The sequence below is a fragment of the Balaenoptera borealis genome, assembly GCF_965194805.1.
Source record: "Balaenoptera borealis genome assembly, chromosome: 11".
Classification (NCBI taxonomy): Eukaryota; Metazoa; Chordata; class Mammalia; order Artiodactyla; family Balaenopteridae; genus Balaenoptera; species Balaenoptera borealis.
In genome coordinates this window covers 52227055-52252421 of record NC_138868.1, presented here as the reverse complement: position 1 = coordinate 52252421, position 25367 = coordinate 52227055, and the positions used below count along the sequence as shown (strand labels likewise).

At 52.7% G+C, this 25367-nt stretch overlaps 1 protein-coding gene and 1 long non-coding RNA gene across 2 annotated transcripts in view; one reads left to right on the top strand and one right to left on the bottom strand.

Moving 5' to 3' along the window:
- Window positions 1–150: 150 nt before the first annotated feature.
- Window positions 151–3753, top strand: LOC309606325. The gene is made up of 2 exons (XR_014231762.1): window positions 151–237; window positions 575–3753. It is a non-coding gene; the product is annotated as an uncharacterized lncRNA (long non-coding RNA).
- Window positions 3754–4528: 775 nt separating this feature from the next.
- The window catches only part of P2RY6 (pyrimidinergic receptor P2Y6), a 56619-nt gene continuing 35780 nt past the window's right edge, over window positions 4529–25367 (bottom strand). The window contains 3 exon segments of the mRNA XM_082343213.1: window positions 4529–7427; window positions 7429–8446; window positions 9793–9857. Coding sequence (XP_082199339.1) covers window positions 7317–7427; window positions 7429–8412 — 1095 coding nt within the window. The 5' untranslated portion in view covers window positions 8413–8446; window positions 9793–9857 and the 3' untranslated portion in view covers window positions 4529–7316.

The following is a 25367-nucleotide window of genomic DNA, read 5'->3' as shown; positions in this document are numbered from 1 at the left end:
AGCACAGGCTAACTGAAGCGACCCTCCAGATGAGCCCCTCGGGAGCTCAGCGGGCAGAGCTGCCCCCCATCCCCCCAGCACTCGCTGCAACACGCAAACTCTGAGTGTGGTCGGCTCCGCAGGCGTACAGTCGGGTTGGCGCACCCTCTGCATTCGGGCGGAAATGCCTCCTGCCCAAGGGACCCCAACATGGCAACCTCGTACCCAAAAACTGTCGTACACAACACCGACACTCAGGTACACGCAGAAACACTCTCCCAGCCGAGAGACTCGCCTCCAGGGGGAGCGGTGCGCGCCGCAGACCAACCCGGGCGCTTGCAGCTCCCTGTCCCGCCCCTTCACCCCGCCCAGGCCACGCCTCCTACCAGGTCCTTCGCTGCGAATCCCTCTGTAACCGCGACTGGGTCCAGCCCCTGGCGCCCCCAAACGCCCCGCCCCTCCCACCTCTGCCGCCAGTCCAGCTCTGACTGTCCCCCCACCCTCCGCAAGCCGCTCCAGGCACCCCCCGACCCTTTGTGACCACGCCCCCACGTTTCCAGCCGCGCGCCTTGTACCCCGCCCCTTCCTTCTCCAGGTCTCTGGGGTACGCGGCTCTAGCGCCGTCTACCGGCCGGATTCGCCCACCCCCGTGGAGCCTTGGACGACTAAAGCTGCACCCGCCACAGAAAAAAAAAAACAAACCCGGAGAGTTGGGAAGACTTCACTTCCTTTACTTCCTTCTAGTCGTTAACTAGTCCCTTCAGGAGCCGTTTCAAACCTCTTCCCTTCGCAAAATGCACTGCCCTTCCTTCGACTTCACACACAAAAGGCGCTTTGACGGGAACGCCCTCGATTTACCACTGCCAAACCTACACTCCTACCTGACTCCCATCCGCCCTCCTGTCAGGCAAGGTGTGGGTGGCTTCTACCGCTTCACACCACCCTTGGAGGTAGATCTTATTGCCCCTTCTCTGTGGGTCATGAAGAACTTTGACCAGTGTCAAAGTCAGGAAATGGCAGCTCCTGGTATGACTCAAATTCAGATTTCAGGAGCTTTAAACACCATGCTCCTCCAGAGAGCCTGTGCTGGTTCCAGATCCCTGATGAGCCCCCAGCAATATCCTCCTCCTCCCTGGGCCTGGGATCAGCCTCCCCAGGAACAGCGGACACTCATGTTACCCTTAGCCCAAGAGGACTGTGGCTGGGCCCCATTAGCTAGGAGGCCCTGGGAGCAGGAGGCCCTGGTCCAGATGAACAGGCAGGGCTGGGTGCAGGGCAGGAAGGTAGACACTCAGGGATTGCCTGACTACCGCATGAGACACGGAGGACTCAGCGAGAACCCCAGGGCCCTGCTTGCTGCTTCCCTTGGGTTGTGGGAAATAACTGTAGGGAGAAAGCTCTTCCTCTTTGAGTTGAGACCAGCCTCCAATAAGTCCCTCAACTCAACCTTATCTCCTCTCTGTCTCAAAGGGGCCAGCTATCGTTCACTCTTCAATGGGAAATTGATAACAAGGAAGAGAGCTCTGTCTGGCCTATTGCCTCTCTGCCCTTTCCTTGCTGTGTGACCTTGGGTAAATCCCTGCACTTCCCTGGGCCTCAGTTGCCTCATCTGAAAAGTATGGAGTGGGTTTAAGTTTCCCCAAGGGAAACTCTGACTCTGCCTCTCTCTGACTCTATTTGAAATCAGACTCTTGTCTCTTCTAGGTTGTTTTGGTATGGTGGAGGGGACCCTCATCCTGGAAGTCACTGCTCCCCTCCAATAATAATGATGGCCCCTGCCATCTGAAATTTGTAATTTTCCAAGCTCTGTCACACCTGGTCATTTTCTGTCTTCACGTCACTTCTGGGATAGAGGATAGAGTTTTTTATTCCCAAATCACAGATGGGGAAGCTGATGGAGAGGAGGAGAGACTCAGGTCACAGGCTCCCAGCGCACTGCAGCTTGGCCTTGAGATGGGCTAGATGGGGCCTTTGGACCAGGAATCCCCTTGGTGGGGAGGGAGGGTGTTTAAGGACCTACGCTAGGCCTCCACCCAATGGGAAGCCCACCCAATCGGAGATTGGCTTGGCTGCTTACGGTACTTCATGAGTGCTCCCCCCACCAGCCCCTTCTGATTCAGGATGAGACAAAGGCATCTTCTAGGCACAGAGAGGGCCTGGGTGTTTTTAACCCTCAGAATATTCATCTAGAAGGGGTCTGGAAGCACTGGGTGCCAGGGCGGAGAGCAACACCAAGCCGGGCCCAATGCAGGCACCCTTACAGATGTGACAGGTGGCCCTCAGCGAGTTGCTCTTTTCCTTTGGGCCTCAGGCTCGTCACCTATGAAAGGGGAATGAAAACAATAACCCATCTACCCAGTGAGTTGTGGTGACCCAGCAATATCAGGGCTGTAGAATCCCTTGGGGAAATGAAGATAGGAAGATTGTGATGGTCACAGTCAAGGCCAATGATGGGCCTCAGGCACTTAAGAGGGAGAAAGATGAGGAGTGAGAGGACTCCAAGAAGCAATGAGCTCCGGACAGGAGCTGTCTTAGGGGGAGTCTGGCTCCTAACTCCATTCCAAAGTCAAATAGAATTGACCCAAGATTGTCCCCTTTCCTGTATAATTAGGCCTCAAGTGCACAGAATTGGATTATTTGTAACCTTTTGTTCATGACACATTCTCACCAGATAGTTAATTGATTCCCATCAAAAAACAAAACAACTAGGGCCTTTACAATGTTCTGTATCTCATTATATAGTTCTCCCATCACTCATTCTCCTGCTGCTATCCCGCCACCCACGATAACCATCACCTCCTGTGTTCAGCATTCCCTTGCTTTCCTTTTTATATAGTTTTATTGCATCTGTGTATTCCTTCAAAGTATATATTTTCATTTAGTTATTTAAAACTTTATAAAAAGGGCATCTTGCTGTGTATAATTTTTTTGGGATTTCTTTGCACTTGATATACTGCTAAGATTTATCCACTTTGCATGTCGGTATAGTGCATTCTGGCTGTGTGTTAACATTCCAATGTGTGCATATAGCACAATGTATTCATCCACTCTCTCATAGATGGGCATTTGGGTGGTTCCAGCTGTTCGCGCTTGTGAACAGTGCAGCTCAGCGTTGTGCATGACTTCACGTGCACATGCGCAGAAGTGCTGGAGCAACAGCTATGCTGTTGTTCAACGTTGGAGAGGCATTGTCAAGCTGGGGTCGAATACCTCTTCTATGTTTTTTGATGATGTGTTTCCTTTTCTGTGAAGTGCCTGTTTGTGTCTCCTGCCCATTCTTCTCTTGGATTATAATACTCTTTTGTACTTTATGAAAATTATGCCCTAACTTTTCCATGCTCCATACCTCTGGGGGCATAGGGAGGGCTAGTAGTATTAACGTTATTTTACAGGTAAGGAAACAGGCTCAGAGAAGTGAAGGGGGCTTGTTCAAAGTCAGAGCCAGAAACAGCCCTTCTGCACTGAGGCCCAAAGACCTCAGCTAAGAAACCTTCTCTTCACCTCAAGCTGCGTCAAGGCTCCCCTGGTCCTCAGCCTCTATTGGTCCCTGACCATTCCAGGAGCTTTTTGTCTCCTTAGTGACACCTTCCTTGTCCCCTGGCCCTCTTTATGTTCTTCTGAGCTCTCCTGCCTGGTTGTAATGATCCAGATATGTATGTGTTTATTTCATTATTGCCATCCTCCATCAGACTAGGAGCTCACTGAGGGCAGGGACCCAATGCTCAGCATGATGCTTAGCATACAGTAGGTGCTCAATAAATGTTGTTTGCTGGATGAACTGTTTCCTTGTCTGCACCCTCAGCCCTTGGATTCTTTCTGAGGGTAGGGCTGGGTCTGAGCTGGAGGGAGGAGCCAGCAGCATCCTTGCTAGGACAGATCCAATGCCCCTGGGCTTTTCCTGCTTGGCATGGAAGTCTCCTGAGACAAACCCTGGTTCCCGACTCTCTGGCTCCCCCATCTTGGCCTTGCCCCTCTGGCTCCCTGTCCTCAACCTCCAGCAGCCAACACTCACGGGTTTCCTGTCTTGGAAGCTCCTTCCCTGGGCCTGGCCTCCTTTGGAATCTTCCTCTCTCTCTTCTTCCCCACCCAGCATCTCCACTTCCTCCCCTCCAGCTGCTCCTTGACTCACCTGCCTCCACTGCGCCATCATGCCACCATCATTCCGAAACCCCAGGCTTTGACCCTCTACCTCTCTGGCTCCTCCTTCTCCCCAGCACCCTGATGCTAGAGTTCCCAGGACTCTGTCCAGGCCCTCTCTTCTTACTCTCTTCCTCAGGAAGCCCATCCACTCCCTCAGCCTCAGGCCAAAAGTGGGATGACCACTCCCCAGCCTTTGCCACTCTTCTAAGAAGCCTTCCTGGTGTCTCCAGACCCTGTTGACTCCTAGCTCCTACTTAGGTGGAGGCCTCAGCCTCCCGCACCAGGCTGGACCTTGTCCCCCTCCCAGTCCAGGACACTGCCTGGCCTCCACCGAGGTCCACCATCTCAGTAGGCATACTGAGTAAAGGGATTAGATTTGGCTGTGGGTAACAAAGGCCTGAAAAACTGGTGGCTTAAAAAAGATAGACATTTATTTCTCTCTCATGCAAAAGTCTGGATTTAGGTGGCCCCAAACTGGAATGGTCAGAAACGCAAGCTGCTTCTCATGTTCCAAGATGGTGCTCCAGCTGTGACGTCACAATGTAAGCAACAAGAAGGGAAGGGAGGCCAGACACCACCTGTCTCTTAAAGACATTCCCTCCTCCCATATTAAACTGCCTTAGGGCATTTGGCTCATATCCCATGGACCCGGAGTAATTTATCTGGCCATACCTAGCTGCAAGAGAGGCTAGGAAATGAAGTTTTCATCCTAGGAGACTGTGCCTAGCTAAAAGAGAATTGACATTGGTTGGCACAACTTCCTAGGGGTCCCCAGTTACTAGGACTGGGTGGGGCATGTGGGCACTTGGAAGTCAGGTGAAGAAAGGAAAGGGGAGGAAAGGGAGGGTGAAGCAGGGGAGGATCTAGTATTTGGGTTAGAGAAAGGCTGTGTGACCTTAGTAAATCAGTTCCCACATCCGGGTCTCAGCTTCCCCATTATAAGGTATTATAAGGATTAAATGAGAAAATGAGTATACCACACGTTGCATGGTTCCCAGAATCCACAGAGCCCGGCCAATGGCCACTACTGTCCTTGCGGCTCCCCAGTGCTTCCCTGGCCGGCAGCCTTTTCCTCTCTAGCCCTGCTAACTCTCCAGCTTCATATCAGGCCACAGCTCCGCCTATCCTTCCTCCATGCCTTTGTTTGTGCTGTTCCCTGCACCAGGGAACACCCTTACCCTTTTTCTTTCAGTGTAATTACATCTACCCTTTAAGACCCAGCTGCACCGCTCCTTCCCCCAGGAAGTCTTCCGCAACCCCTTTGGTCCCTCCTGCCCCTCACCACACTCCACCCCTGTCTGTGTCGTCTCTGTCCCCGCCAGCAAGCAGTCCTTCCCAGAGTAAGCCCCCCCCCACCACCACCTGCCCTGCCCTGCCCCTCCATCACCGAGAGTGCTCTGGGTTAAAGTGAGAAGGGAGAAGGGCGGTGGGGAAGAGGAAAAGAACAAAAGGAGGGGGAAGGGAAGGAGGAATTCAAGCCTCCCAAATGGTGTTTGGAATCCCTCCCTGGTCCTGGCATGTAATAAATGATTTTTCCTTCTTATAGGAACAGATGGGGCTCATGGATTATGGCTCTTATTCTCAAAAAAGTGTGCTGAATTTTTTTTTCTTAAAAGACTAGCTGCCTCCTAGCTAAAGGAGAAAGAAAAACCCTTGCAATCTCCCCTGCTTAAAGCTCCTTCTTTAGAAACCTCCTATGCCTATTCCTAGAGACAGACCCTAGAGGAACTTGTGTGAGCAAAAGGCGAAACCATTATAACAGTAACATTCATTGCATGCCTACTAAGTTCCAGGCGTTGTTCTAAGTGCTTTGCACATATTAATTAATTTAATCCTCACCACAACTTTACAAAATAGGTACCATTATTACTCCCACTTTATAGTTATGGAAGTTAAGGTATGAAGAAGTTAAATAACTTCCCCAGAGTAACACAGCTAGTAAATGATAGACCCAGGATACACACCCAGGTGATCTGGCTCTGGGGTCTGAAACTTTTATGCTATTCTGCCTTGCAAGGGAAGCTGGGAATGGAATTTACCTGTGGCCCACAATTTCCACTCTTGGAAAAGTAACCAAGGGGTCACAGTTCTTGGCATCCTGCTGGGACAGTCATCTGGGACTCGCTGCCACGCTCAGCCTGGGCCGTTGGCGGAGGCCCTCTGCCTTCTGCTCCCCCATCTCTTACTCCCCCGTGACAGGCAGCTGAAGAGCCTGGTCTCAGATGCAAGATGGGTAACACCTGGACTGCTTGGCACAGCATTGCACTATATGGGGACTAAGAACCAGTCTCTGTCTTCTGATGTTCCCACACATCTGTCTCACTGTGACCCAAAGAATCAAATTGCCTTCTGTCCAAATTGTCAGCCTCTCCAGCAAGGACACTTTCAATGGATCCCCAAGATGGGTTGGGGCCTGGTTTTCCCCCTTCCTCCACCAGCTGCAAGCACACCTCAGACATAACTGTGGAGTTTAACTCCTGCAGAGCCCTTCTGTAAAGGTCCCCTTGGCTGAACAGCCTTGGAGATTAGGCAGGGCTAAAAGAAAAATACTGAAGAAGTTGTACAGTCCTTCCCCTCCTTGCTTTGTCCCTCTGCCCTTTCCTCTCCCCGCTCTAACCTTCTAAGGTGGAAGACTCCCTTTGCCATGGCTGGTTCTGCCGGTACTGGGTCTGTGTGACATACTAGCAGCCATGGGCTGGCCAGATGGTTCCACAGGAGGAAAACAGATCTGGGAGGAGGGAATAAGGAATGGAGGAGTAGTGAGAGGGGATGGGGTGGGGTTGTGTGTGGAGATGAGGACAAGGAGCAGAGAGGATGAGGAGCGGCAGCAGAGGAGTACCAAATGAATGAATGGAACATAGCACATCCCCCAGAGATCTCATATTCATCCCTCAAAACCCAGCTCAAATGGCCCTTCCCAGAAGCTCTCACTTCCCCCTCCCACCTTCTCTTACTCCCTTTATTGGTGACTCCAAAGTATGCAGCATACTCCTCAGTTACAGTACATGTCGTACTATATCTTTGTGAGCAGCTTAACTCTCTCCCCAACTCTCCATGGCTTCTTGAGACCTTCTGGAGAACCAGGCCCAGGCTTGTCTCTCTGTACCCACAGGGCCTGGTTCAGAAAAAGGGCTTAATAAATAGTTGTTGGTGAAGTTTTGGGGTCCGTGGGGGGTCTCACTCTATGCCCAGCTGAGCTAAGCTCTAATTCTTTGCATGGTTTGGGGCTGGTGGAGCTTCTGGTGTCCCAGCCACAGTGGCAGACACAATGGTTGCCCAGACCCCACGTGTCCTGCCCCAGTGGACTCAGCGACCCTGTCGCTGCCACTTGGCTGTGAGTTTCTGTAGCAGCTCATGTGGCCGCTGGCGGAACTTCTTCTGGGTGAAGTAGAAGAGGATGGGGTCCAGCACACTGTTGGCACTGGCGAAGGGCCGCGTGCCCTTGTAGGCAGCCGCGAAGGCCTCCAGCACAGGGCAGGGGAGGCCGGGCGTAGAGCGCACTGCCAGGTAGGCTGTCTTGGTGATGTGGAAAGGCAGGAAGCTGATGGCAAAGGCAGCTGCCACCACCACAGCCATGCGGGCTGCCTTGCCACGCCGCTCCCGGGCCACAGGCCCTGCTGGGCCGTCCTGGCGGCACAGACGACGGGCCAGGCAGCAGTAGCAGGCCAGCAGGGCAACAAAGGGCAGCAGGAAGCCGATGACTGTGAGGGCCATGCCATAGGGCATGTAGTGGGTGGCCAGGGCAGGTGGGCTCAGGTCATAGCAGACCGTGCGGTTACGCTGGATGCCTGTGGCAGCAAAGAGGGCTGTGGGCAGGCACTGGGTCGTCACGGCCAGCCATACAGCCCCACACACTAGCCAGGCAGCCCGGCGGCCCCCACGCTTGTGCCAGGGGGCCAGAGGGTGGCAGATGCCTAGGTAACGCTGGAAGCTGATGCAGGTAAGAAAGAGGATGCTGCCGTGTAGGTTGGCATAGAAGAGGAAGCGGACCAGGCGGCAGGCGAGGTCTCCGAAGGGCCAGTGGTCACCTTGGGCATAGTTGTAGATGAGCAGGGGCAGGGAGCAGGCATACAGCAGGTCTGCCAGGGCCAAGTTCAGGGTGTACACGGCTGTGCGGGTCAGGGCCCGGCGGGATGTGCAAATCTGGGCAATGACGCAGGCGTTCAGTGGCAGGCCGGCTGCCAGCACCACCGAGTACACAGGTGGCAGCAGTAGCCGCTTGAAGTTCTCTTGGTAGACGCAGGTGGTGGGCGGCAAGCCCAGGGCCTGGCCTGTGTCATTGTCCCATTCCATGGCTGTTCAACTGGACTTCCTACATCCAGAGATGCTGGGGAAGCAACATACAATCTGTCAGTGGCCACACTCATTGACCACCCAGTAGGCCCCTGTCCCTCTCTGGGCCTTGATCTCCCCACCTGAACCATCTCTGATACTCACCACCCCACGGAAGCCCTCCACAGCCCTCACTTTAAGGAAACCTGGAATACAATAAAGCTCAAGCTTGGGAGAAATCCAATTCACTTTCTTGCTGTAATATTCATTTCCTACCAACCTTCTTGGTGAATTTCTATTCATCCTTCAAAACCCTAGTCAAATGTCTCCTCTGTAAGTGAAGATTGACAGACTTTGGTTTGAATCCCAACTCTGCTACTTACTAGCTATGTGAACTTGGGCAAGTGATATGATGTACCTTATCTGAGTCTCAGTTTTCCCATCTGAAAAATGGGGGAATGATGCACCCACCTGTCAGGATGTCATGAGGTTAGAGGCACTAAATCATGCTATGCAGGGCTTCCCTGGGCTCCCTGGAGTTTGGAGATTGTGGTCATGGTGGGCCTGCTTGTCTATCTCTTCCCCACAGACTGCGAGGCTCCTGAGGAGAAGTGCCAGGTCTGGTGCCTCTCTGTGTCTGAGAGCCCAAACTGGGGCCCAGGGCAGGGAAGGCCCTGGTAATTAATTAATCAGCATGAGCAGAATGTCCACACTTCTGAGCTAAGGACAGTGCCCACCTCCTCAGCCTGGACTCCACCTTCCAAAGCCATGGTCATTCTTTTGGCTGCAGTCTTCCTATCTGTAAAATGGGGGAAGGAGGTGATTTAGGAGTTCCCTAAATCCTCCCACGGGACTTTTGGCTACAAAGGCGTGTCTGGCTGAGCCACTAGGGCCACAGCGCCTCCTGGTGGCAAGAATGAAAACCGCTTCCTCCGAAGGCAAATGGCTGAGGGACCAACCAACTCCACAGCTACTTTACAGAGAGGGAAATCCAGGCACAGTGAGGGGCACTGACCGCTCAATCTTAGTGAGTTAGAAGCAGAGCCAGAACCAGAACCCAACTGACTAAGAGGAGGCAACTTAGTGTGACCCATGGACATGAAGTATAGAGGTTATAAATCTAGCTTCAGAGCTAGGCAGGCCAGGTTCAAATGCTGGCTCCCCTACTTCTATGCTGTCCTACAAAGGGGAGGTTGCTTGCCTTTTCTGGGCCTGTGTCCTTATCAGTAAAACTGTCATAGACCTGATATTCGGTAGGTGCTTAATAAATGCCATGCCATGCCATTGTATCCTACACCTTATCTGTCCACTCATCCCTCCAAGCTAGGTTTTGGGGGAGCCAGCAGCACAAATGCCTCAAGAGTTTCCCTGGTGGGATCAGTCTGACTTATTGATACTCACCTCCCAACTGGCATTTCCATATTTACTGGTGTCCAGAGAGAATTCACAACTTAAATCCAATGGTCCTGTAAGGGAAAGCCTTTGGGATAGTGAGTCAAATCACCCCCTCTCCCTATTTTACAGATGGGAAAAACTGAGGCCCAGAAAAAAACATGAAGTCCTGCAAATGCACTCAGAAGGTGACAGAGGGTTGAAGCTGAGTATAAGGGCTCTGGTCCAGATGCCCATGTTCAAATCCCGGCTCTGCCACATGTAAGCTGTGCGGCCTTAGGCCCATTACTGAACCCCCGTGCTCGGCTTCCACATCTATAAAATGGTATAATATAGTACCTGCCTCATAGGGTTGTTGTGAGGATCAGTGCCTAGCACAGGGCAAGGTGAGCTATTTGTTTTTTCTTTTTTTTAATTGGAGTATAGTTGATTTACAATGTTGTGCTAGTTTCAGGGGTACAGCAAAGCGAATCAGTTGTACATATACATATATCCACTCTTTTTTTAGATTCTATTCCCATATAGGCCATTATAGAGTATTGAGTAGAGTTCCCTGTGCTATACAGTAGGTTCTTATTATCTATTTTACATATAGTAGTGTGTATATGTCAATCCCAATCTCCCAATTTATTCCTCCCCCACCCCTTACCCCCTGGTACAAGGTGAGCTATTCTTAATGTGAATATACCTGCTAAATAAAGTTATGAGATTTTTAAAAGTTAATTAGAGCAAAACGTAACTCCTCAAACTAATTTCTCCCAACTTAAAATTTGATTTTGATGAAAATATTTTACCCAGATTCGGGGCAACTGCAAAATGATGATGTTTGGATTCTCTAGTCTGTATCCCACATGCTACATCACCTTTAATTATCAAAGATTCTTCCTGGGGCTACAGTCCATGTGCTAGGAGTGCTGGGCACCCAGCTAAGCAGTTAAGCATGAGGTAGAGGCCAGAGGAGGAAGCATGGCAGTCCCCCCATTGTCACCAAGAAGCCAAGATTAGTACAGGCAAGAGAAAGTTCATTCATTCATCTCTTCGTTTGTTTGTTCCAGCCATTCTTTCATTCATGCATTCATTCTTTGTTTTCACATGCCAGACATTTAATGGGTACTCACTGCTTGCTCATTGCATGTGGCACAGTGTACAGATGTAGATGTAGGTAGATACATATACAGATATATGCATACACATACACATATTCATATACATATACATATGCTAGTCTGAGGCGGGAGACCAGTGTGAGCCACAGGATGGAAGAAATTTTTCAGCGGAGGATGAAGGATGGAGCAAGTCCCTGGTGGTTGAGGAAGATTTCCATGGATGGAGAGGGGTGTGAGGCCCCCTGGGGTATCCCCAGGTAGGGAGGAAGAGGGTGCAGGCAGGGCCTGAGAGGAGAGCAGCACACTAGGACAGAAGGTTATGGTGAGGAGGGAGAGCAGGTAGAAGGAACTGTGCTGCGCCTCCCCTCTTTGGGGAGTTCTGTCGCCCTTGGACACCACCCCGAGAGAGAGCCCTCTGCCTCAGGTGACTGCAGTTTCCAGGTGTTTTCTGCCTCTCATTCCCTGGCGAGAGTGGTCCTCTCGGAAGGAGGCAGGGGCTGCTCTAGGGGACCCAGGCAAGCCTTCAGGTCTGCTCCAGGAAAGGTCACACTGGCTTCCTGATCCACTCGCCTTCTGAGGACCTAGGAGTGGTGAGTTGTTCTCCCACTTCCCGGCAAGAGCTGGTCCCCAGGGAGGGCTCGCGTGGTCCCTGCCTCTGGGCAGCAGCTGACGTTGACTCCTTCGAGTTCTCACATCTGTCACTCACTCTTGGGCCCTGTGCCCTGGACCAGCTCAGACCCCAGCCTCTTCCTGGGCTCCAGCTGCTCTGCCTGCGGTGGAGGGCTTTCTAGCAGGTGGCTCTGACTACATCCTTCCCTGTATCCCTCTGCTCTTTGAAGAAAAGCTCAAACTCTTGTCCTGACAGTCAAGCTCCCTGCCGAGCCCTCCAGACTCATCTGAAGTACCCCAGATGAGGTACTGCACTCTGCCCCTTCCTCTCTTGCCACACTGTTCTCAAGACACCGAGACTGCCACACGGCCATTCATAGCCAGAGATCCAGACTTCCTCTCGGGCTTCCCCATTTTTGCTGTTCCCGTCACACAAAATGCCATTTAACCCATCTCTGTTTGTCAAAACCCTAAGTGTCCATTAAGCTCCAGATTGAATCTTACTTCTGTCTTTTCTGATCCCCCAGTTGGGTGGAGTCCCTTCCTCTCTGCCCACCTCCCAAATCTGTGGACCTCCTTTAGGTCAGCGCTGGACCCAGCCTGCCTGCCCCCCTCCCCTCCCCACCCTGGCCCACGGCCCCCGAGATGTGCCAACACTTACATGCAGCCTCCTGTCCCTGAAGCGCCTTGGCGGCCCCAAGTGTGTTGGGTCAAGGGGAGGCCAGACATGCCCTGAGCCCAGGCTGTAACACCTCTGACAGGGCAGCTTCCTCTGTTGCCCGGCAGGGCTGTCTCTGATAGAAATAGCCCCTGCGGGGGCCAGCCCCTCCCCATCACCCTCAACACCAAAGCCTGGCGGAAACTGCATCTAAGGAGTGAGGAGGCAGAGAAAAGTTCTCCTTCCTGGAAACTTCCCCACCCCAGCAGAAGAAAGCGGGTTATGAGGAGGCAGAGAGAGGTGGGGGAGGACCAGAGGCAGCTGGTCTAAGGCCAGCCCCACAGACCCAGCAGCTTCCTTTCTCCTCAGCCCTCTCTGTCTACCCATCTGTCAAATGGGTAGTTTGGTGATTAAAGAACTGTTGGTCTCTCTTTAGCTATAATACCCAGAGCCGTTTTCCTAGTCACTCCTCCATCCATCCCTCCTTTCTTCATCCACTCAATAGCTCATTCACTGACCCGTCCATCCCTCTCTGTGGCAATCCACTTATGCACTCACTTATTCAGCCACCTTCTCCCTCCCTCCTTCCCTCTCTCCTTTTTTCCACAAGCGCAATCTTCCCACATTTTCCCATTTAGCAGTCACTGTTCCCTTGGACACTGCAGGCCCAGAGCTCCCTGGGAGTGAGGGGCATGGGTTGTGGGGATAGAGGTGATGCCTGAGAACTCACCTGGGTGCATTCTCCCTGCTTGTGCCAAGCCCTTCCCAGGCCCCTCCTCACCACCGAACCAGGACTCAGAGCTGTTAGGACAACCAGAGGAGGAGATGTGGCTCCTTGCTGTCCCAAGGGGGACAGGTCCAGTGGTGGAGATAGTATTCAGGGGGTGACCTGGAGGAGGTGGGCTTTCATTTGGAGTAGCTGAGGCAAATAGGGACAGAATGGTACAGGAAAAGATCACTGCCCAGGGAGTTTGAGGTCCAGGTTCTTGTTCTACCTTGGTACCTACTCACTTTGTGACTCTGGACAAGCCCCTTCCCCACTCTGAGTCTCCTCAGTACAGTGTGGTCATACTGGCCACCAGTGTGTTGTGAGGGTGACCTGCCAAAGGGAGGGAGGACTCTTTTTACCTTGTAGGGTATAAGCACCCATCTCACCCCCAAACCCATTTTACAGGCAAGGGGATTGAGGAAACGATGCGGGGCCAAAAGTTTAGAACAAACAGAAAATTCAGGTTTGAACTGCTGGTAAGCGCTTGGTCAGTTGTGCATGGATTGATCACCTACTGCTTATTCAAGTCTGTGCTAGGAGGTCGCTTGTGCCTGCTGAGAGTGTGGACCTCCTGGTCTGATTTGCGCCGTGCTAGGGCTCAGGAGGGCAAGGAGGCCTGGCCTTCAGCCCAGCAGCCAGCTCTCTGCTGGGTTCCCAGGACAACCCCCTGTGGTCACCCCCACCAGGGTGTCTGTCCCAAGAATGGGAACAAGTCCGAGGACTTGCTGAAGAGGTCAGCCGCAGCGTAGGGCTTGGGTCTCAGTTCCTGCCATCTGGATGGGGCCCTGAAGGGAGAGCTCAGGTCTTAGGGGTCATGGGTACACCTGGAAGGGCTCCTGGAGAAGGCATGTCTGCTGCTGGGCTTTAAAGGGCTGGGGTGACTTGGACACATAAAAAGAATGAAGAGGGCATCCCAGGCAGGAGGCACAGAGGTAGGGAATGAGTCTACCCTGTGAGAGAAATGAAGAATAAATATTGCAGCCAGAGCATGGGATGAGTTGTACGAAGAGGGGACAAGATGGGAAGCCTGATGGGGGTGGCCTGTCATAAAACCTCAAGCAGAGCCCAGGTGCCACTGCTTTGCTCCCAAGCCTGCCAGGGCTCCCAGCCCAGCCTCAGTCTTCCCCACCAGACTTTCCAGCCCTTGGACCTATCACATGCTGTTTCCTCTGCCTGGGATGCTCTCACTCACCTTCTCTAAATAATCTCACTTATCCTTCCTTGTAGTTTTCTCATCTGTAAAATGAGAGTAATCATTGGTACCCTACTACATAGGTTGTGGTAAGAATTAACTGAAACCATGTATGTGAGCGGCCCTGGCACACAATAAATACTCAATAAATGGTTTTTTTGTTTGTTTTTTGTTTTTTGCCGCACCGCGCGGCTTGCGGGATCAGGGATTGAACCTGGGCCCTTAGGCAGTGAAAGTGCAGAGTCCTAACCACTAGACCATCAGGGAATTCCCAGACATTTGTTAACTGAATGAATCAATTCCAGGCCCAGCTTTGGGCTCCCTCAGTCCACCCCAATCTCCACTGATTTCTGAGTCCCCAGCACCAGGTGTCATTCATTTAAGTGCCTTCCCTGTGCTGGATGTTTTATCTGTAGTTCTGGGCTGGTAGTGGTTGAGATTATTCTCTCCGTTTTATCGAGGAAGGAACTAAGACTTAGAAAGGCTAGTGAGTTTCCCAAGGTGTGCAAGACTGTTGTCATTTCAACAAGGTCTTCCTCACTCTACAGCCACCTTTCTCATTGTTGCCCCAAAGTCCATGCTTAGATGGTCAAGCCAGAGAATTCCCCGGGGAGTGTCTTCCCTGCACTCAGGGCCTTTGGCCATGAGATGGCGCCAGGAGATTGCCCAGGATGGCCAGCCTCGCGCCTTCAGACAGCAGCCCTAAGATGAGGGTTGGGGGCAGTTCTCCACACCGCGGGGTCCTCCCCTCTGTGGCTGGCACTGAGCAACCTCAGGACTGGGTTCCCAACCTCAGTTCCTCCTGACCCACTCCCCAGCCTTTCTCCCATTTATGCCTGGATAAGCTCAAGCCTTGTTCTCAGATCCCTCACCTGGGCTCTCAGGAGCCACTGGGGACATTGGCAGGGCGCAGGGCCAGTGCTGAGCCCTATCTGGCTGAGGAAGAGGCCTGGGGCGTGTCTCCCAGACACCAAGCTTTCACCGTCCATCTCCACTCCAGGCACACCATCGACGGAAACACTGAAATCCCTCACCCCACAGCGAGGACAACCTCTGCCATTTCCTTTTTTCTATTCAGGCAACAGCGCATAGGGTTGGTTTCTGCCTATAGCAGAAGCAATTAAGTTTAGACATAAGGAAAAACTGATAGGGGTTGAAGCTCCTTGGGCTGCTTGGATCCTGTGGTCTCAGGATACCCCTTTAGATGACTCTGCAGCCTCACCCCATCCCAAACCCTGCCCCAAGGCCCTCTTACCTGGAAGGGATGAGGAGGCCTGACTACCAGAGGCAGGAGCTGGAAGTCTGAGTCATTGCCTGCCAGCTGGCCAGGAACCAGCTCAGACCAGACTGGACATGGGAAGAGACCTCCTAACCTTGGCCTGCCTGCCTTCTGGGTAACAAGACCTGGAAACCCCCTTGTCTGCCCCTTGCTTCTAAGCTTAGCAGCAAGGGCACAGGATGACAGAGATCAAGACCCAGCTTCCTTCCTCTGAGGAGTCAGACAGGCTGGGATCCATCACCAACTTGCTGTGTGACCCAGGGTGAGCCACCTACCCTCTCTGAGCCTGAGGTGCCACCAGATAAATGGCTAGATTCCTGAGACCAGTGCCTCCCAGGCACCCAGGGAACAGGGTGTCCCAGGGAGGCACCCAGGGAACTCCTGGAGGAGTTTTGGTCTCACCTGTGGTGTCAGGCTGGCCACAAAAGCAGGCAAACTTGGCAGGAGGAGGGCACAGGGAAACTTGATTTCTCTTTTCTTTTTCCACTTCCCCTTCTCGCCTCCTGCTCAATAGGAAGGAGTTAAAGCTGGAACTGAAACAGTCATTTTGAGTACAAGGAAGGGGAAGCTGCAGCCTTGGGGAATTTGGGGGTTGAGGCTGCTTCTTATAGTTTTTCTCTGGCCTCCACAGGTTGAGCAAAGAGGAAACTTGCATCTCCTGCGGCTCTACTATGCACAGGCCCCAGTTGCCCATCCATGAGCTCATGTAATCCCTACCACAATCTGGACAGATGTTTTTATTGTGCAAAAATACTTCACATGGGGGCTTCCCTGGTGGCGCAGTGATTAAGCATCCACCTGCCAATGCAGGGGACACAGGTTTGAGCCCTGGTCCAGGAAGATCCCACATGCCGCAGAGCAACTAAGCCCACGCACCACAACTACTGAGCCTGCGAGCCACAACTACTGAGTCCACGTGCCACAACTACTGAAGCCTGCATGCCTAGAGCCATGCTCTGCAACAAGAGAAGCAACTACAATGAGAAGCCCATGCACCGCAGTGAAGAGTAGCCCCCACTTACTGCAAGTAGAGAAAGCCCGTGCGCAGCGACAAAGACCCAGTGCAGCCAAAAATAAAAATAAAAAAATATATATTTATTTTAAAAAAATACTTCACATGCCATATCTCATTTACTCTTCACAGTTACCATTCCCACCTTGCAGATGAGGAAGCTGAGGCCTGGCAAAGTTAGCAAGAGGTTCTCTCTTAGGCATGTGTATAAGGAGGTCTGAGATCACGGTGACCTGGTGGGCACAGGGCTGAGAAGTCACAGGTCAGCCTCGGGGTGAGGAACTGTGGGACAGAGCACAGGGGCCCAGAGAACAGCTGTGACAGGGCAGCTCCTGTCAGCAGGAGAGTCCATAATGGCCAGCTTTCCAAGTCCATGCCCATGGGGTTGTAGCACCTCCCGCCCAGGGTCCTGGGAGATCCCAGGACCTTTCAATAAACCCCCTTCCCTGGAGCTAGTGTGAGAGGGTTCCTTGCCTGGACCCCCCAGGCTGTCCCATTTTTTAAATCTCCCCATGGAGGTGTGCCACTTGGATTCCCCTTCAAGAAAGACCCTGCTGTTTAGCTGCAAGGAGTACAGTTGGCTGACAGCCTCCATTGGTGCCTTCAAAACCCACCCATCCTCCCAGATAACCAGGCTCCAGTCCGCTGGGGAAGAGATGGCCTGGGTCCAGTTGTCTGTCCTGTCCTGCAGGCCATCATTGTTCCTCTGTCATTTCTCCCACCCAATTCCCAGACCCCCTTCATGATGATGGCCTCCCTTCCTTCCTCTCCTGGAGTCTTTTTTTAAAAAATTTTTTGGCCATGCTGCATGGCATATGGGATCTTAGTTCCCCGACCTGACCAGGGATCGAAACTGCTCCCCCTGCAGTGGAAGCACGGAGTCTTAACCACCTGACCGCCAGGGAAGTTCCTCTCCTGGAGTCTTGAGGATCTGGGAGTGGTAGGCCTGTGGTGACCTAGGTCTGCCAATGAGACAAGAGTGGGCTCCTCAGGCCCTGTAACTAGCTCAGGGGTGGATGGGCAACCTTCACTAGGTGCCTCAAATTCTGGAGCTTTTGTTGGAACACTGGGAAGGAGACAGGTTTCCCACTGAGTTTGCAAAGCTGGTAGGACGTAAGTCTGGGGCTGCTGCAGCCAGGCTAACTGTCCTACGAACTGAAGATACTACTACCAGGGAGGAGACTGTCCAAAATAAAGCCAAGGGATGGCAGAGGTGAGAGGTGGGAACACACAGGTTCCTGAGAACACCATTGAGCACCTGCTTCCGGCTATACCTGAAGCTTTACCTTTCACTGGACTTTTTGAAGGCATGAGCTAACAAATTCCCTTTTTGCCTCAATCTGTTTGGCCTAGGATTGTCACTTGAAATCAGGAGTCCTGCCTATAGTCCTGTGCCCCCATTCCTCCTCTTTCCTCTTTCAACAGCCCATCTTTACAGCTTTCGCCTCAGAACCCTAATATCCATGCAGTGGAGGCTGGAACTGGCAATGAACCTGGAGGTCACCAGCAGAGGGGCAGGTGGGGACTGAGGGACTGTCAGGTCAAGCCTGGCTTCCATGGGGCAGCCAGGGAAGCTCCCCAATTCACTTTCCATGGGGAGAGCCCCTCTTCCATCAGCTTCCAGGGTAACCACTGTGTCATCCCAGTAGCTCCTGAGAAGGAAACTAGAAAGCTAGAAATCCAGGGTCTAGTCCTAGATTCATCACCCACTTGCTGTGTGATCCTGGGGCAGTCATTTCACCTCCACAAGCCTCATTTTTCTGAACAACTTCACTGCTACAGTTTCTTGGCTACCCAGCAAGTGCCATCCACTGAGCTAAGTGTTTTTGCGGCAGGATCTCTTTCACTCTTAGCCCTGTGTGGTGGCCTGTTTATCCCCATTTTACAGACAAGGAAATGGGCTTCGAGAAGGCTGGTGTCTTGCCCAAGGAGTCAGTGGTGAGCCAGGACTAAGACACGGCTCTGAATAATGATAAAGTCCATGCTCAGGAAGAGAGATGACATTTCCCTACAGGAAAATTGAGGCCAGAGAGATCAGGAGCTTCCCCAAAGTACTCAGCAAATCCACCATGCCACCCTGTGTCTCGGGAACACAGTGGCCTGACACAGGACAAAGGAATGGGGACTGGGAGTCAGGGCAGAAGAGAAGAACAGCCCAAGGGGCAATGTCAGCCAAACTCCCTCCCTTCTCTTTGTTAGGAATTTGGGACAAGGTCTGCTTTCCCTTTGTGGTCCCAGAGACCAGCACAGGCTCCAGCTCCCAAGAGGCACAGGGAAATGTTGAATGAGTGGACCCAGTCTGTAACGATGAGCCTCAGGGCTCTGTCCTTGGTGCTACCTGGCAAAATAAAATAAAATAAAGCAAATCAAACTTTTGGCTTGGCTGATGACATACAATACGCGTCAGGGGGAGTGAAGGTCATGGCTACAGGAATAGCACCTCTGAGACTTCTTGTGTCCCCCAGCCCCTGACCCTCAGGAAGGGCAGGTCACCAACACTGCCTGAGTGTTTACCGTGGATTATGGTCCTACCCATTTCACAGACAGACACTGAAGCCCCAAAGGTAGGCAACTATGCCCACAGCTCTCACAGGCAAGGTTTAGGTACAGAGAAAATCTCAGAAGACTCCTCACTGCCCACAAAAGGCAGCCCTCTGCCTTCACCCTGCTCTGACCATCTCTGGTAGCTGAGCCCACCTGGCAGACACAAGAGACTCAACTGGACCCTAGAGCCCAGGGGTCAATGACAAGGCTCTGAGTTCTGGACCCTTGGGCCAGAGAGGCCTTAAGAGCATCTGACCCAGAGCTCTCCACAACCCCTCAGAGAAGGGAGGCTCCCTGAAGCCTCTTTGATAGGCTTGTCTGGCCCCTGCTCACATATTTCCCATGACAGGGAGCTCACCTCTTCTCTCTCAGGTCACTGAATTCCACCTTGAGAAAGCTCAGCGAGACATATGCTTTGTCATACCAAGCCCTGAGAGCTGCCCCATCACTGCTTCTGTTCTGCAGTCTAACCTGCCTCTGGGGCCCCAGAGCTTGGCTGCCCTCAACCCCCTAGGACATCCTGCAGAGACTGTCCCATTCATCAGTTGGTCTTCATTCCCATGAGCAAGTCCAGTGCTCATGTCCAGGCCCAGGGAACCTAGTAGTGGAGCCCAGAAACCAGGCATGAGGCCAGGAGGCCATAACCATTTCCAAACCTGAGGACAAAGCCCTTTGCCTCCATCCTGTCTCATTCCCTGCCTAGGGGCTGTGAGGGGGGCATGGCCTCTTCCCTCACCTTCAGATGTCAGCCATGTGGCACTGGGGCCCCGTGTGTGGCCAACCCAGTGTGGGAGGAGCAGCGCTTTGTGGGCATCTGAGAGGTGGCCTGGGGGGAAGAGATCAAAGTCAGGGCAGCTGCCAGGCTCAGGGTGTCATGTGGAGGGGTCAGCAGGTGGCCCAGGGGGTCCTGCCACGGAGCACGTTTTTGCATGTGGAGTGTGTATGAAAAACACAGGACAGACCTCATCTCCTTCAGGTGGTCACTCAAACAACATCTTCTGGGTGAGGCCCTCCCCCTCCACTCTAGTGAAAATTGCAACCTCTCACTGGCACACACACGCCTCCGCCTCTGTTGTATTTTTCTCCTTAGCATGTATCATCATTTTCTTTTCTTTCTTTCTTTCTTTTTTTTTTTTTTTTGAGACATCAATGGTTTATTGGACAGGGGAGCATGTACCATATTTAAATGTATTATTTTATTTGTTTGCTTATTGTCTGTCTCCTCCCACCAGAACATAAATTCCACCAGGGCAGGGGTTTTCATGTTTTATTCACTACTGCATCCCCAGTGTCTAGGATGGTGCTTGACACATAGTAGGTAACCTATAAAGTATTTGTTGGATGGATGGATGGATGGATAGATGGAAGGATGGATGGATGGATGGATAGATGAATTTCTAGGGGTAGCTCGAGAACAGAGAAGATATAGGAACAGAAATCTGACTGGGGGCATAGGGGAATTGGCTCAAGGCTGTGTTTTATCGCAAGCTGCAGTTGGTACTTGCAGCATGTGTTTATTGGGGATTAGGGGCCGATAGAGACCTGTGGGGCTGCCTCTAACTGGCTGTGTGTGTGAGATTCAGGCTGTGAGCAGTCCCAGCTGAGAAGGGTGAACAGGACATTGCCTGGTGGGCCTGGACTGCCTGCCTCTCCCTCCTGCCCTGTCCAAGGTCTCCATCTCCCCAAACCCCTACACTGGCCCTGCTTTCCCCCAAGAGCCTCCAGCCTCCAAGCCTGCACACCATCACTCCCTTTGCACCAGGGCCTCTGATTTGGAGGCCTCTAGCGCCCTGGGCCAGCATCTTCTTGGCCCCTTTCCCTTCCTTTGCCAGCCTGGACCTCCACCCCAGGACCCCAGACTCCTGAGAACACAGCTCATCCATTTGTATCCCTCATTCCTGGTACCAGCAGCCTGCTCAGCCCTGCACTACGGAGCTGAGTGTGGATGGAGGAATGTGACTCAGCCCAGGGCCCTGAGGCCCCACAAACTGGGTGCCACCCCACTTGGCTGGGCTCCCAAACTTTCCTCTGTCCCAGAGCGGCCTCTCTCCCTTCTTGTCCAAGACTTTGCCCCATCTTTCTTGTCAGGCCTACCCTCAATCCCAATAGTCCTCAACTCATACTTCAGAGCAAAGGAAGGCCTTTCCGAGGGGCCCCCCTTCAACTTCCTGGCCACCTAAATAAATCCAAGCCTGCTTCCCTCTATCCTCATTCCTCCTATGCCTCAGGCCACCTCCTCCTGTGTGGATCCCCACCCCCTGCCAGCTCCACCCCTCAGCCCACAACACTTTCCATCCTCACCTCTCACCTTAGCAGCACCTCTTCCTTGACCCTGTGTCTCTCCAGCTGTGTCTTCTTCCCCCCTTCACAATCAAGCTTCTGAAAGAGTCCTTGCTGCTCTGCCTCTACTTCCTCCCTCCCTGTCCCCATTTCTCACACCCCTACCCCAGGGCAGGGTAGAGCAGGGAGTTTTTGGGCCCAGCTCAGGGGAGAGCGGTGGGCACCCTGTCCTTCTAGGTGAGGCTGGGAACCTGTGACTGTCTGAGCTCCATCATAAGGAAATCTCAATCTCAGAAATGACCTTGATGCAACAGGCTTTTGGAAAAAAACAAGCCACTTCTGTTTGACGTCGCTCCTGCTGAGGCTGGTGCAGGACTGGGGGAGGGGAGCCGCCTCTGTGGCTTCCAGGAAAAGGCCTGGACTCTGCTGGGAATTTGGGGTGGAGCTCGGGATAGGCATGGCACCTCCAGAACATCTGTTTAGGTGGGAACTGGGTGATTCTGGAGGGGGTAGGTGAGAGGACTGATACCTCTGCATAGCTCATGATATTGGTTTGAGAAAACATCAATTGTTTGTATCACAGAATAGGATGGGCTGTCGATCATGAAGCAGGTGAGGGTGGGAGGCACAAAGCTCGCCCAACTATCCCCCGGCATCACCCCTGATCATACAAAATACGAGGATCCACTCCCGAATGGGTCTCTCCTCAGAGCTCCCTGGAAAACCCAGAATTCTTCAAGCCCATTAATTCTAATCCTCCAAGTCAGTCCCATACACTCTCCGCAACCTACCCCTACCCCTGGGTGGGGTCCAGGTCAGTTAGAGCCAAATGTCCATTCCTGGCATCTGCACCCCTCTGCTACCCATCACTGCTCCCTCTGCAGATTTTGGTACTTGGCAGACCTGGTTTCCACCCTGGCTCTGCAGCTTATAAACGGTGACTTTAGCTCTCTGAGCTTTAGTGTCCTTAATTATAAAATAGAGATAACCATACCCATCTCACAGTACTGTTGGGGCTCAAATGCAGGAATGATCTAGAACACCCAGCCCAGAATCTGGTGCAAGCAGGTATTCACTCAGTGGGGCTTTTATTATCACTCATAATTTTATCACAGACCAGCTTAGAAATGGCCTCACTTGCAGTCTTTGCTTATTTACCCACTCACTCACTCACTCACTTATTCACTCATTCATTCATTTCCCATGCATTTGCAGGGAGCCTTAAAATGTGCAGGGACCTCACTGGGCCTTGGACCTTGTCCTTGAAAAGCCTCACTGGTGGGAAAGACAGATGAGGGGGTCTCTGGGAAGACAAAGGAGGCCCCTATTCTTGCCTGGGTTATCAAGGAAGGCTCCCTGGAGGAAGTGATTCTTGGATGGACTGTGGACAAAGAAGGCGAGGGTGTTCCCCGCAGAGAGACCTGCTGGAGATATGAGGGCACGGGTATCTGCAAGTGTTCATGTTTGCAGGAGGTGAGGCAGAGAGGTCAACAGAGTTAGGTCCCAACAGCCCTCACTCAAATGCCAGGCTACAAATTTGGCCTCTGCATTGTGGGCGTCAGCCAAGGAGCCCTCGATGGTTTGTAAAGCAGGGCAGAGGGGCGAGCAGAGTTGAGATTTAGGAGGTTCCTTGTGCTGCTGGATGGAGGATGGACTAGATGTGGTTAGAGCTCAGGTCAGAGACAGTAGCCTGAAGTGGCTGGGACAGGGAGGCTGCAGGGCCAGCTGGTGGTAGGGCCAAATCAGGGGCCTTGAATGCCTGGCTCACAGCAGCCTCTCACTCCTCCTCTGCACACCCTTCCACCAGCCTTGACAGCCATCATGCTATAAAGACAGATTAGAGGGGTCAGGTTCTCAGAAATACCTTATTCCAGTCCTCAGAACACAGATGAAAATCCAAGGCCCAGAGCAGCTGAAAGGCTGGTCTACAGCCCTGTAGAGTCTACAGGGGTCTTCTACCCCTGAACCTGTTCCCAAGCCTGCTGCATTAGTCTGACCCTCCGCTCCAGGGGAAGCAAGGGTGTGGCTGTGCTGGATGGGGATTCAGAGGAGTCTGGAAGGATGACTTGTTCCAACTGCCTGGGCCACGTAGGCCCTCCCATCTCGGACTGGGGAGGTTGGCCTTAGAGCTTCCTGAGTTCTCTCCTCTCCTCCTTCACACCCATTTAGCAGCTGAGGAAACTGAGGCCCAGAGAAGAGAGGCATTCGGCTCCCGAGATACACACAGCTCTCTGGGTCTTGGGATGGATGTCAGGTGTGGGAGACAGAATCCTTGGGTCCTAGCCTCAGCCCTGCTGCTGGACAACTGGATTCATGATTCCTAAGGACACTCATCTGGTGAGGGTGGAATGTCTGCAGCACGAGCATCTGGCCCTGGGCCTGCCCTTGTGCCCAGCACCGTTCCCAAGGTGCTTCTCTTCCATTCCAGCCTCTGGAAGGCACGGCTGAGGAGGACAAAACAGGGAGGAACCATTTGCTCCCAGGAACTGAGGGTCTGGGCTGGTCCCTCCTTTGCCAGAGGAGCCCAGGCCCCACCCTGCCTAAGGGGACAAATGATCCCATCAGCACAGCTCAGCCCCACCAGCTCTCCCAGGGTGAGCTTGGTAAGAATGCCCAGCTCTGGTCCCTGGCGCTTGCAGACTTGACCAAGCCCCCTCAGCGTCTGGCCTTGCGCTTGACCTGGACCCTACCCAGGGGAGTGGATGGACTGTGGAGAGGGTATGGGATTGCACGGCAGAGACGGTTACTAACTGGTTAAAGTGGTCAGTGCTCATCGCATTTCCCCAATGGGAAACCTGAGGCCCCACTTCAAATTAATTACCAAGCCCTGTTTGTTCTCCATCTTTACACCTGTCAGATTGTCCCCTCCTCTCATCCTGTGGTCCCTGCCTCAACCCGGTCAGCAGCCACTTCATGCTCTGTGTCTTCCATCTCCCCAGGCAATGCATCCCCTTTCTGCAGTTAGAGAGGTCCTTGGCTCAGCAAAAACCTAACTTCTTCACTCCCCTGCCTAAGCATTTTACGGCTTAGGGCAAGCCGGGGCCCTGATGACCCCTCTGTTCTCAGCACTAAGGCCTGCCCCTCACACGTAACCCACTAGGCCCTGAGCTACTTTCACTTCCTGAGACTAGCTGTGCTCTCCTTTGCGGCCCAGTCAGTGCTGGTTTTGCCCTTGGATTGCCCTCTCCCCACACTGCAGCTGGCAGGCTCCTGCTGGGAACTCAATGACACAGGAGACCCAGGTCCTGCCCTCAGGAGCTCAGCCTAGACAAGGGACATGTATCTGAAGACCCACAATCTGAGGCAGACGTCCTGCTCCAGAGCCCTGTGGGAGCCTAGACAGGGAGGGATGGTTCTGCAGGCAGGAAAGGCTCGGTAGAGGAGGTAGCAATGAAATGGCCAAGTGTGCACAGAGGCAAAGGTCATATCAGGCAGAGAAAACAGCAAGGGCAGAGGCTGGATGAGGCACACTGAAGGATGGTGAACATAGCTGGAGCAGCTAGTGTACCAGCAAATGTGGTCAGAAAAGAGGCTCAAACTTATAATAATAATGATACAAGCACTGAACCCTTACTGGGTGCCAGATATACAATACTCGATTTAATCCTCATAATGACCCTGTGAGATAAGACTGGTATTATCTTCATTTTATACCTCAAGTGAGGAAACCAAGGCACAGAGAGGTTAGCTGACTTGCCTGAGGTAGCACAGGTAGAAGGAATGGCTACTGGGCTATGAACCCAGGCAGTATGGCTACAGAGTCTATATTCTTAGCTCCTGCAGTAAGGGCTAGGGTAGGGACGTTCTCAGGTGGCAGGGAAATCCAGCCCCTCCATTGCTCTGCTCAACCTGCCTGGGACCCAGCTTGCTAAGGCTCACCTTCTCACTAATCATAGGGTCCCATAAACATTGCCTCCTCCAGGAAGTCTTCAGGAACCAACTAAAAGGATTCCCTCTACTTCCAGTAGCCCCCATGGGAAATCTGAGATGAGGCATGTCCTTTCAAACAGAGCCTCCCGACCCCAGCTGTCTATCAGATTCCTGGACCCCTTCTGGGGAGGAGTTTGCCTGTCAAGCATCTCTGCCTATGGGGAGCCCCATCCTCCATTCCATGGTAATCTTGTTCATTCAAGGT